The sequence below is a fragment of the Schistocerca piceifrons genome, chromosome 4, assembly GCF_021461385.2.
Source record: "Schistocerca piceifrons isolate TAMUIC-IGC-003096 chromosome 4, iqSchPice1.1, whole genome shotgun sequence".
NCBI classification, from domain to species: Eukaryota; Metazoa; Arthropoda; class Insecta; order Orthoptera; family Acrididae; genus Schistocerca; species Schistocerca piceifrons.
This window is the reverse complement of record NC_060141.1, coordinates 121431808-121445523: the sequence shown is the minus strand read 5'-3', so window position 1 is coordinate 121445523 and position 13716 is coordinate 121431808. Positions and strand designations below refer to the sequence as shown.

Here is a 13716-nt window from a genome sequence, read left to right as displayed (position 1 = left end):
TCTCATAAAATTCTTGTAATGGCTTCTTTGCTAAATCATTCCTATAGGGACCATCTGTTGTAAATATAAACGAAACACATGAGAAAATGTTTTACTTATTATTATATATCTAAATATACACCTGACCGGCTCCTGTAAAGTGCATGAAAGAGGGTACTGCATATTTGCATTTAGAGGAAGGAAAAGATGACTATCTGTTTGCCGTGGTTTGCATCCTTATATCTTTTGATATTCTCATGGTCCCTATGCTTAGGAAAACACAGGGGCAAAGAGTCATCTATCAATGGCAAGCCCGTTAGATTTACTTACACAGGCATTGGATGCTCCACCACCACACATCTGTTTAGGGGATCATAAAAGTCATTGGGCCACTAATAAGTACTAAATCTTTTGGCTATGATGGTATTTCAATTAAAGTACTAAAATCTTTTGCTAATGCGATATTGTCCCCCTTGAGTTACCATTGTAACCAGATGAGGATTCAGTTTGTATTTCCTGAAAGACTAAAGTAGGTATTAGTAAAATCTAAATAAGTTGAGACAAGCAAGTGTCCTCTAATTATAGGCTGATCTCCCACCTGTTTATGTTCTTGATAATGTTTCAGAAGGGAACTTAAAGCACAATATTGAAGTACCTTTCTGAGAATATTTTTTAGTTCAGTTTAGCTTCTGTAAAGGCATCTTTACTGAGAAAGCAAAACCTTTTTTTAAAAAAAATCACCAGTCTTCTGGTTGTTTTGATGCAGCCCACAATGAATACCTTTCCTGTGCTAACATTTTCATCTTGGAGGAACATTTCACCCTATGTCCTCATTTAATTGTTGGATGTCTTCCCATTTCTGTCTTCCCCTACAGGTTATTCCCTGCTGTCTTAACACATGTCCTGTCATCCATTCCTTCTTATTGTCAGTGTTTTACGTACGTTCCTTTCTTCACCGATCCTGCAGAGAACCTCTTCATTCCTCATCTTACCAGTTTATCTGATTTTCAGTATCGTTCTGTAGCATCACATCTCAGACACTTCAGTTTTCTTCTTGTATGGTTTTCCCACACTCACAGTTCATGAGCATACAATGCTGTGCTCCTAACATTCATTCTCAGAAGGATCTTCCTCAAATTAAAGACTATGTTTGATGCTAGTTTGCCATGATATGCAGTTGTCCTCTGCAAGTCTACTTTTTATATCCTCCTAGCTTCATCTGTCGTGTGTTATTTTGCGTACAAGGTAGCAGACATCCTTAAATTCATCTAATTTGTGGCCACAAATTTTGATATTAAGTTTATGGGTAATGACATTTCTGTTATTCCTCATTATTTCCATCTTTCTTCGGTTTGCTCTTTTAAGTCCATGTTCTGTAGTCACTAAACTGTTAATTCCATTGAGCCGATCATGCAATTCTTCCCCAGTTTCACTGAGGATAGCGTGTGAATCTTATCAGTGATATTCTTTAACCCTGAAGTTTAATCCTTCTCTTGTACCTTTCATTTATTTCTGTCATTACTTCAAAGTTTCAAAATTTCCTGAAAATATCATCTTAAGAACACATGGTAGAAATTTTGATGATCTGCCATGAAGAGAAATTATAGAAGTGGCCATCCCAAATTGGTACCTTTGATACCTAAAAATCATAGTTTTTAGAAGTTTTCTCAGGAACCACCATGAACAAACTGTGCTGTTATAAGCTGCCAAGGTCCATCCTAGACCACACCTAAAGTAAAATAAGCAACCAATTTACTCAATTTGTCTGGGCTGGGAGAATTGCATTATGTTTAAATTTTGACCTAGTACTATGGGAATGCTACATTATGCCCATTCTTCCAGTAGGTATGGAAAGGACTATTGAAAACACTTCACCCCTGATCTCTGTGATGAATAGAACTCGAATATGACCCGTTTGCACAGGCTGATAACATGTTGCCAATACACATTCAGACAGTACATTGAAAATCCACAGTAATCCAAAAACAAAATAAAAGAATACCTCATTAACCATTACTACAATTTGTCAAAATATTAGAACTCAGGGATGTAACTTTTACTTAAGTCTAATTCTAATATTTGCATCAAACAAATCTGGTGTTTGTAGTATACAGGATAGTAGTTTATGTAACTTAAATGTTTTGTTTAAGTGCTAGATAAAAACAGCAATTGATTAGAGTCAGAGGAGGAGCAATTGCTTTTTTCGTAGTACCTGTCTTCCACGTAGTATGCTGATATAAATTAATTCCCATAAGTATCAGTGTGAGTTTATTTGCACTAAATGTAGCTTTTTCTTAGTGTACTTTACATAAGTAACATGCAGAGGGCACTTGTGCCTGTTGATGTGTAGCTCGACTCATTCCACATCCCTGAAGGCTCTCCTTCATTATGGGATTAATGGATCACAATGTGTAAATTAATTAGAAAAACTAAAACATAAGGATTAGTGGCATCAGTATATATGTAGTTTCCTTTACAGATGTATTGCAATTTACTAGATCAAATCTGAGATTTCCATTCAGCTTCCATGTGTGGCACAGGAAACGGTGAGAGTGGGAAGTGGCTGGAGTGCTGTGATGGCATAAGTCTTTAACAAGTTTTACACACATTTATTAATGAAATTCACCAAATCAGAGTTCATGCATAAGATGGTCATAAGCAAATAATCCAGCGCCCAGTTTACAAATACTATCTTACTATTCAGTACTTTATAACATATGGTAAAGCTTCTACCCCTCAGAATATCTTCAGTTTTACAGATAACGGGCATGAAACAATATACTATAACTGGAAATTATAGAACACAGCTTGGTTAATAAAACATCAACAAAGTTACCCACTGCTAACCACAATCCACAATAAATGAGAGAGCATTTCAGTCAGGGCCAGCAGTAAAACAAGATCAAAATTTTGTACAGCACAATAAGCAATAAAATATAGATTGTCAGAGTTTAATACACTATGCCCTACAGCAGCTGCATTGTACTGGCAATATGACCTCTTCCACAATTTAAATTGCCGAAGCCAGACACAGTCATCAGCACAGGGTTTGCACTGAACAGAACTGGCGCAGCCTCCTTTAACTTTCATAGCTGAGCACTTGCTGCAGTTAATAACAACTTGTATCCTGGCAGCACCACATTCCTTGGATCCACAAAACTGAGCATCGTCTGCTTGTCCAGACCAGAACTGATGCCCCATCTGGACAGCATGCCACCACATGTCCAGACCACAGATTCCACCAGACTACTTTCACTGCTTTGCTGCACGAACTTCCACTATGCCTCATCGAGCTGGTTGCCCTCTTAGACAGCTGCTAGTTGCTGTGCCTTCCTGCTAGCCATCTTCATACTGGCACCTCTCCACTGAGGTTGCACACTGGTGGCAACAGCGTCCATCCTGCCCTCCTAATACAGTGGGCCACTATCATGAGCAATCTCCATGAGCCAGCAACGCCATGATGTAAATGTGACTAGGCACCATAAGTACTGTGGCCTTCCTACTGGGTCAGTATGCCAGTTGTCACCTTGCTGCAATGCTGCAAGTCACTATATAGCTGCTGCTGGTGTGGTCTGCTGTCATGGAAAGGAACACCAGTACTGGTGTCAACTGCCAGATTGGGCATATGACTGTGCTGTGAGAATGGCTGGTACCTTGGGTTTGTCTCATTCCATACCTCTTTTTAGTATGGCTTTTACTTGTTTAAGGGATGTGACAAGTTGCAGAAGTTAACCACTTTTCTTATAATCAGATACTACTGGATTCTTTCCCTTTGTTGTGTGTGTCATCTGCTATTAATCGCCACACGGTTTGAGACGTCCTGTCACAGGCTGCATTGCCCCTCCCGCCGGCGGTTCAAGGCCCCCCCCCCCCCCCCCCCCCCCCCCCCTGGGCATGGGTGTGTGTATTGTTTTTAGCATAAGTTAGTTTAAGTAGTGTGTAAATCTAGGGACCGATGGCCTTAGCAGTTTGGTCCCTTAGGAATTCCCAAACATTTGAACATTTTGTGTAAGTCTAGTGACTGATGACCTGAGCGATTTGGCCACGTAGGAATTTACACACATTTGAACATTTTGTTATTCACCCACATTCAGTATACCATACTGGCATACTGTGTAAGTCATTCTACATTTCCACACAGTCATCCAGTGATGATACATACATTCCTGTAGAGATTAGCTCCATCAGTGAACAATTGAGGGATAATGCTACCCTTATCTGTGAGAAATCAAGAATCTGTTAATTAAATATGAGAATAGATTGCTCACCACACAGAGAAAGCACTGAGTGGTGATTAGTCACATTTAAAATTAGGCTAAGCTGGTAGACATAGTTCTGCCTCAGACGTAATACACACACACACACACACACACACACACACACACACACACTCTCACTCTCACTCTCACTCTCTCTCTCTCTCTCTCTCTCTCTCTCTCTCTCTCTCTCTGTTGTTTCCTCCAGGTGCTGAGGTCCAAAAGCAGTGAACAATGTTTTTGACTGGGGCTGGGGGGTTAAATAAGATGTGTGGGGTAGACAGTGGACCTGTTGTTGAAGTCAAGCACAGGATTTTGTGCAGTATACTTGGTGACTAGATGGTCCAGTCGTCTCTTGGCCACAGTTAGGCAGTGGTCATTCATGCAGGCAGACAGCGGGTCAGTGCCCATGCCTGTGTGGAATACCACACAGTGTTTGCAGCTAAGTTGGTAGACCACATGGCTTCTATCACTAGTGGCCCTGCCTTTGACAGGGTAAGACATGCCTGTGACAGAAATCGAGTAGATAGTAGTCGGAGGATGTGTGGAACAGGATATGCATCTACATCTGCTACAGGGATATGAGTTGTTGGGGTGTGGAATGATGTGGACAATTATATTGCATAGGTTGGGTGGTGATAGAGGGATATTTCTCATTTTAGGATATTACAAGAAGTAGTCAAAACCCTGGCATAGAATGTGATTAAGTTGCATAAGTTGTAGGTGGTAGTGAATCACAAGGGGGCACCCCTTTGTGGCCAGTTAGTAGGCATGGGCATTGGTATGTGACTTGGCAGACAAAGCATGGGAGATCTGTTGCTGGATAAGGTGGGAGAATCATGTTACACCATGTGGTGATCCGATGGCAATTCAGAGGAAGAGATGAAAATTTAATAGTCATGGATGACTGGAATTCGACAGTAGGAAAAGGAGGAGAAGGAAAAGTAGTAGGTGAATATGGAATGGGGATAAAGAATGAAAGAGGAAGCCACCTGGTAGAATTCTAGAATTCTGCACAGAGAATAGCTTAATTATAGCTAACGCTTGTTTTAAGAATCATGAAAGAAAGTTGTACACATGGAAGAGGCCTGGAGACACTGGAAGGTTTCAGATAGATTATATTATATGGTAAGACAGAGATTTAGGAATCAGGTTTTATATTGTAAGACATTTCCAGGAGCACGTGTGGACTCTGACCACAATCTATTGGTTATGAACTGTAGATTAAAACTGAAGAAACTGCAAAAATGGTGGGAATTTAAGGAGATGGGACCTGGATAAACTCAAAGAACCAGAGGTTGTACAGAGTTTCAGGGAGAGCATAAGGGAACAATTGACAGGAATGGGGGAATGAAATACAGTAGAAGAAGAATGGGTAGCTCTGAGGGATGAAGTAGTGAAGGCAGCAGAGGATCAAGTAGGTAAAAAGATGAGGGCTAGTAGAAATCCTTGGGTAACAGAAGAGATGCTGAATTTAATTGATGAAACAAGAAAGTACAAAAAAGCAGTAAGTGAAGCAGGCAAAAAGGAATACAAACATCTCAAAAATGAGATCGACAGAAAGTGCAAAATGGCTAAGCGGGGATGGCTAGAGGACAAATGTAAGGATGTAGAGGCTTATCTCACGAGGTGTACATGATCAAGGGCAGAGCCACGTGTGAAAGCACCCATGTGATTTACCAACTGACCTGCCTATCTAATAATGTACAAGCTTTCTATGTGGGAATGACCAGCAACAAACTGTCCATTTGCATGAATGGACACAGGCAGACAGTGTTTGTTGGTAATGAGGATCACCCTGTGGCTAAACATGCCTTGGTGCACGGCCAGCACATCTTGGCACAGTGTTACACCGTCCGGGTTATCTGGATACTTCCCACTAACACCAACCTGTCAGAACTCCGGAGATGGGAACTTGCCCTTCAGTATATCGTCTCTTCTCGTTACCCACCAGGCCTCAACCTCCGCTAATTTCAAGTTGCCGCTGCTCATACCTCACCTGTCATTCAACAACATCTTTGCCTCTGTACTTCCGCCTCAGTTGCCAAAGCTTGAATTTTGTGTGTATGTTTGTGTTTGTTTGTGTGTCTATCAGCATGCCAGCACTTTCGTTTGGTAAGTAACATTATGTCCAACATGATGTGCTTGACTTCAGTGTTTGCTGCACAGCCTTTGCCATCAGGAACCTTCCTACCAACACTGGCTTTCCTGAATTGCACAGATGAGAACTCTCTCTGCAGTATATCCTATGTTCCGGTAACCCTTCTGGCTTCAACTTTCATTAGTCACTGTCCTTCATCTACCCACCCCCCCCCCCCCCTTCCCTACTCTCACTCCAACAATACACACGCCTTGTATTCCACCAATACACTAGTCATTTCCTTTCTCTATACCTCTCCTCTTCCCTCTCCCCCGGACTGCCTCCCAAATCTTCTACTAGCAGCCCTATCCTGTCCCCACCATGCCCCTGCTCATTCACACAGTAGCACATTGTCATCCTCCCCCTACCCTGCTAACCCTCCCCCTCTCCGCCACATGCCTCCTCTTTACCCCCACCATCCAAGCCAGATTGCTGCTCTCAGCAGATGTACATGCAGCCCACATAGGACCCAAGTTGCTATAAACATTAACCATGCACGTGTATATCATACTGTTATGAGAGTAATGTGTTTTTTCTGCTTTTGAAGGAGAACTTGATCTGAAAGTTAAAAGTTTAGCAGTCTTTTCATTCTGTCTGCCTGGAATCTCAATGACTCCTCTACTGGCGAATAGCAATCTATCCTTTTAATATGTTGTTATTCCGGCCTGGACTTCTCATTGTATATACAAGGTATCCCAAATACAATGTGACAAATTTGTATGGGAGGTGGGTCATGTCATAAGGATTGAGAATTGCATAGCAACCCATAGCTGCAAACGTTGTTGTATGCCTCTAGGTGATCCTGTACACGAAAGTACTGGAGGGGAATGCTGCTTGTTGGTGCTGTATATGAAAGCACTGGAAGGGAACACCACTAGGTGGTGCTATATGTGAGGGTACTGGAGGGGAATGCTGCTAGATAGTGCTGTAGATGAGAGTACTCATTGGGAACAGAGGATTTCCTCAGTCAAGCACTAGCCAGCATATGAGGAGCATGGAATGGAATATGAATTGTGAGCTTACAGACATGCATCTAATGTAAGGAATAGCTGAGTGCAGTGGACAAGCTGGAGGACTCCTTTATTGAGAATACTTCCAAGATATACATCAACCACACCACAGTTTGTTTGTATCAAAATTTGTGCAAGTATGTGTCATTAAGAAGGCATGCTATGATTGGTGCATTCAGTCATTAGGGAGAAGATGTGTTGGATGCCATTGAATTAATCTAAGCACCAGCATATGTGACACTGCCTCAGACTTAAGAATGTTCATAGCAGTGTCCAGCGTGCTTTGAACACTGAGCCCTTACATGCCTTCCATCTCTAAAGGATGCAGTTGCAGCACCGATGAATATCCTGCGCACATGTGTTTCGCAAAGTGGTTTCTACAACAAAGTGACAGACGTGCATGCCCCAGCTTATGTGTTGTTCACTAATGAGGCCACATTCACTAGGGATGGCATCACAATGGAGTATCACTTGATCGATGAGCTTTTTGATTCTACTACCCGTAGCTGCCTTTTTTTCTTGCACTTATGTAATGCCACAAGTAATGAGGATAATGGGCAAGGGGTACTACATTCATAGCGTTGTTGTTGTTTTTAGGTTTTTAGGGCAGAGACCAAACAGCAGGTCATCGGTCTCATCGGATTAGGGAAGGATGGGGAAGAAGTCTGCCGTGCCCTTTGAAAGGGGCACCATCCTGGCATTTGCCTGGAGCGATTTAGGGAAATCACGGAAAACCTAAATCAGGATGTCCGGACGCAGGATTGAACCATCGTCCTCCTGAATGCGAGTCCAGTGTGCCAACCACCGCGCCACCTCCCTCGGTACGTTCAAAGTGTTTGGATAAGTTGAGAATTTGGGTCTGATGGGAAGTGAGCTAGGGCAGCCTTTCCAGTTGCAATGACCACTGTGTCTGGATGGCTCAGTGGTCAGAGCATCTGCCTAGTAAGCGGGAGATCCAGATTCAAACCCCAGTCCAGCACAAATTTTCAACTTTCCCCATTGATTTCAATCAATGCCCACTTGCAGCAAAGGTCTGTAATTCCTTTGTGTCTTAATTAGTAATGGATGCTGGATAAAAAAAAATGGTGCCTGCTCTTTCAGACAAGTCCAAAAGAACAGACGCCACGTATATACATATGGTAATATCAAAACCACGTTTAAGGCATTTTGAAGAGAAAGGTGAATACTTTCTCAGTTGTATAGTAACCATTTATGAGATGTGGATTCGTCACTATGAACCACAGAGTAAGCAAGAGAGCATGTTGTGAGAAAAGGCATCTGCACTTGCAGAAAATAGTTCAAAGCCAAGCATTTTCAGGAAAGTTGATGATGGCAATGTTTTGGGGTATGTAAGGTTCACTCTGGAGGGTCAGACAGGTAATAACAGTAGCTCCTGTGAGCTACTGCAATATCTGAAACTCAAAATCAAACCAAGGAGGACAGAAAATCTTTCGAAGTGTGTGATTTTGCTTGTGGATAATGCCTGTTCTCATACAGCTGGGAAAACAATGTAATGCATTCAGAAATATTGGTTTGAGCTGCTTGCGAACTCACCATACAGTACTGCCCTAGCTTCAAGTGATTTTCACCAATTTGATCAGATGAAGAATTACCTGCACGAATCCCAAGCTTTGTCAAATGATGAGGTCTGTAGACAGTGCAAGAATTGGCATGAATTGTACTACAAAGCTACTTACGGGATGAAATTATGACACTTGTCAAGGGATGAACCAAATTCATAGAGAATGGCAGAGATTATATAGAGAAATTATGTTACATATAATGTTGTTTTCCCAATAAAAAGTTTCTTTTAAAAGCACTGACTTTTCTTTTTAACCTGTCCTCATAAAAGCCAGTAAGTAATTGTTTTTCTTTTTTATGTGTGTTATTGTACATGTTTGACCCTATTTTCTGCGTTTTGACACATAGATAATTATTTTCACATATTATTTGTCTGCATTTTATGTGCATGTATTTAAATTAAAACTGTCACTCTGTGGTAGCAGTATTATACCATGCATTTATATCAGGCATTTTTGAACATATCTGTATAAACTTTTTATCGAAACAGATGTAATGAAATTTCTCCAGCTCTGTTAATGTTGTATAATTATTATTTGATTTTACAGTATGGTTAGACATGCGCACAACTTCCACAGTAGATGGATTATTATCCAAAGTACCCAAGAAGAATAAGAATTGCCTAAAACAGTTATGTGGTCTGCCACTAAGTCCTTATTTCAGTGCTTTGAAAATGAGATGGCTTATGGAAAATATCCAAGAAGTTAAAGATGCAGTAAAAGGCAATCGATGTTGTTTTGGAACCATAGATTCATGGCTTATATGGGTATGGACCCTTGCTTTAGATACTACTTATAAACTATATCTGATGTTCAGATTTCTCTTTTCTACTTTTTCCACGTAACAATGATGTGAGATATTATTATGAATATTTCAACTTATGAATGGCATATAGACCTTCAGACAGATGAGTATAATTCAGTTACCCACCTGTGATATGTGTTTGCAGTAATTATTTCTTCTGTGTATGCATGTTTTTAATCAGATATCTTGGTCCAGTTTCTCACATAACAGGCCCATGTAATATATCCAAGAAAAGAAATAATAACATCAGACCTAAAATAGAACACCACATACCAGCAATGATAATAGCAATGTTAAATTCTAAAAATTGAATTTCTGGTTATATAACCCCAATGTATCTTGACTGCAAGATTTATTCATCAGGGTTATTACACTTGAATGAATAACTTGCCACGAATGGTAAATTCCATTTATTCAATAAAGACACAAGAAAAAATGTGCAGACTGGTTGTACTATTCAACAAAAATTTTACTTCAATGTTCATATTGCAAATTGTACTTTTACTACTGATTTTTTAAAATTTTATACATCCATTCCAGTATTGATTTAATACCCAGTATTGGTATTCAAGATCTGTCCACATATAAGCTAGAATTATTCAAAATGTTTTGTACAGCTGCAAAATTGTTTTGCCAAACTGTCTGATTATTATCATAAAGCATGCAGAACATCATTGTTTTAAACAGTGATCTTCACATCATGAATACAGCATTAACTGCTACATTTAATATGAAAATGTGTTTTAGATTCAAACTAGACTACTAATCATTAACTATCTAATGATATTTATTACAACAAAGACAATCAATTATTGACAAAATAATTTAATTGGATAAATAAAAAATTTAATTGTATAGATAAAAAATTTCTATGTGTATATTCTGCCGCCACTTGGTGAATAGATTTTGTATCTGTCCAATTAAATTATTAATGATATTTATTATTTGACATAATAGAAAGACAATATTTCAATCACACATTTGCAGGTATCAAGTAGTTCATTATATATTGGTATCAGTTAGCACATTAATTCCTAATATCTCACTTACATCACAAGCTTTAACAGAGTGTACATGCATTCACACACCCTCCTCCCCACATACACACAAACAGTGTTTTTTTATTTATTTATTTGTGTGTGTGTGTGTGTGTGTGTGTGTGTGTGTGTGTTTGTGTGTGTGTTTAAGAACTGGCAAGTAAAAGGTAATACTTGTAAAAGATACATACAGCAATGAAGAAATGGTAACAAGCTTATCAACGGAAACAATTTCTCCAAGATGACAACAATGATGGTGATGACAGCATAAAGATACATATTGAACAATTGAACATTACTGCCAAAGGTGCATATGAATAGCAAAGTAATTGCCTGCTTACAGTAGCTGATTTTTTTAATAATAAGAAAAATAAGTGAAAAATAAGTAAGAAAACAGTTTGATAATGTGAGAGAAAAGCTTTCAATAAGAAGGGGGAATGGAATAATGGAAGTCACTTTCAGGCTAGAGAGAGGGAAAATGGTGTGACATGAACTAATGCTGGTTATGGAAACAGCAAAATGACATTTTACATTTGACAGGAAAAAATACACACACTTACGTGAAGAACAATCAGCATTAAGAGTGGAAATCAGGCTTCCTGATAGAAAATATAAATTGTGAGAAATAAAAACAACTGTTACCTAATTTATGTATGAAGTGTTACACAACAGAAATGTATTATGGGCTAATGTAAAATTATCTGAGTCTTCTCCAACAAGCACCAAACTAAGCCAAGTGAGGCCAGTGCCACCTGCCCCAGTCAAAAAAACAAACATGCAGAAAGCCAATATTGTGGAAAGCAGGACAAACCCAGAAGATATAGCCTCAGCTCACTTGAGCAAGAGGGGCCAGCAACATGACTCCAGCGAGCAGAAGGCATCTTGTCATTCTAACAGCATAGCTCGATTTTGTAAGAGAGAGTAAAAGTTCCACAAGAGCGCCTATCAGCCCGCTGCTTGAAAGGTAACAAGGTGAAGCCCTCAAACCCTTTCTTGCAAAATAGAGGGCTGGTGAAGAGCACTGATGAGTCCCAGAAAGTACATTACACTTGGTCATTGCCAGCCAGATGTAATGTCATTGCATCAGATAAGCAGTAATAAATATTCATGCTTTCGAGTTTGGTCTCCATCTTTTACCTTGCATTACACTGCCTATGAAGCTGAACCTGTGATGTGCTGTTACCGTTTGCCAAGATGACTTCCGTCTTTGAGACTGCTGCTTGTCTGGTCTGCCTTACGTGGCTGATGTGAGCTGCTGATCTCACAACCACCGATGAGAAGACTTGAAGACTTCTGCCTCTGGCTTTCTGAGCCGAGCTGATGGTGTCTGGTGCACTGTCCACCTGTCACAGAATTTGGGAGGTGCGCTAACCGCTGCTGCCCCCAGCTACTGCCTGTAAGTAGTCATCGACATTTCTGCCCTTCCTTGGTGGAAAGACTTTGGTGTTGCTCATCTTCACACTGTGCAGAGTTACTGAGAGATTACGTGAGCACACCCCTTCAGTGTCTACTTGAGCTCTCTGATAAAAATGCACTCTCCATCATTGGAAGCAAGGCCTGTTGTACAGTCTACGCCAATTGCCAGCTCAAACTGCTGCCAGCCAGACACTATGGTTACATGAGCCAGACACTCCAGGATAACATCCTCCAGAGATTGCTGAAACAGTGCCAGCAAGTCCCAAGGACACACATTGCTCTGCCACCAGTCTGGGTGCTGATTCAGAGAAGGATGCTCTAATGTAAATTCTAATTCCACTACAGTTTATCATTATCATCCAGTGTGCAGACTGGCCTGCTCCACAACACGCTATGCTCTGCCATTGTGATACAGCAGGGGCAAAGTAAAAATAATTTAACAGAATTTGTTGACCAAAGTCAGATATATTTTGCAGCCTACCGTTATTCCTGTATGTATTTTATGCTTTCTTAGGGTATTTACAGGAGTGCCAGTATAGCTGCTCCATGAAAGATACTGCCAGTTCCTCTCCCATTCTTTTCAAAACTGATCTACTGTTCCATTTCTTGTGAATGCACTGCTGACAATAATAGGGTCTTTATGTAACTATGTTCCTGTTGTTAGAAAAAAATGACGTCATGAGAATCAGATACTCATTTGCCAACTATCTGAGACATTTGTAGTTAAAAGGAGATCAAGACAAAACAGATACTTGTATTACTTTCATTTCTTCATAATAATGTTACATGGTCTATAGATTTTATAATTAAGGAAATTAATGATTGATTAATGCAGCATCTGCTGTTGATTTAATTTCTTTTATTGTAAATGCTAAGTAGTGGATAGGTACTGGCAGTTTAGATGTTGCAGTCAGGTTCTTAGACTCACTTGCATAACTCATCTGGTATGGGAATTTGCCACAAAATTCAAAGGCCTGGATTGAAGTCTCTGTCCAACACACAGCTTTAATCTGTCAGGAAGTTAGCATGGAGTATACGTTCCACTGTAAAAGTTATTGATTCATTCTCAAAATAATTCCTACATCATTGGCTTAGTTACTTTTGGCAGCCTAACCTCCATGGACTGTGGGAAAAAGAAGAGGAATTACTGACGTATTGAAGCTTTGAGTGTGGTCATTAGACTTGTATAGCTAACTAGGGGATGGGCTACAAAATATGAGAGTCCTGGTTCAACTCCTTGTCTGACATACAGTTCTTAATCTGTCAAGAAATTCCATTACAGCATACACTCAGCTAAAGATAACAGGATTCATCTAGAGATCTCCAGACTGAAAGATTTTACTAGTTATTTCAATAATTGTGTACCTGCCCAGTCCATGTCACACAGTAATCCTAAACTTTTTCTGGTGGTCTGTACCATAAAATAAAGTGATGATGGATGCTAAGTCCCTCATTTTAATGAATTTCCTATTCAACACTTTCTCATGCCTACT

The 13716-nt window shown here is 40.0% G+C and overlaps 1 protein-coding gene across 8 annotated transcripts in view; it reads left to right on the top strand.

The window, feature by feature from the left end:
* LOC124795281 (glycerol kinase-like) overlaps positions 1–13716 on the top strand; it is a 179157-nt gene that overhangs the window by 91173 nt on the left and 74268 nt on the right. For all 8 annotated transcript variants that reach the window (XM_047259232.1, XM_047259229.1, XM_047259230.1 and 5 more), the window contains exon 4: positions 9515–9732. In XM_047259232.1, coding sequence (XP_047115188.1) covers positions 9515–9732 — 218 coding nt within the window. The remainder of the gene's footprint in view (positions 1–9514; positions 9733–13716) is intronic.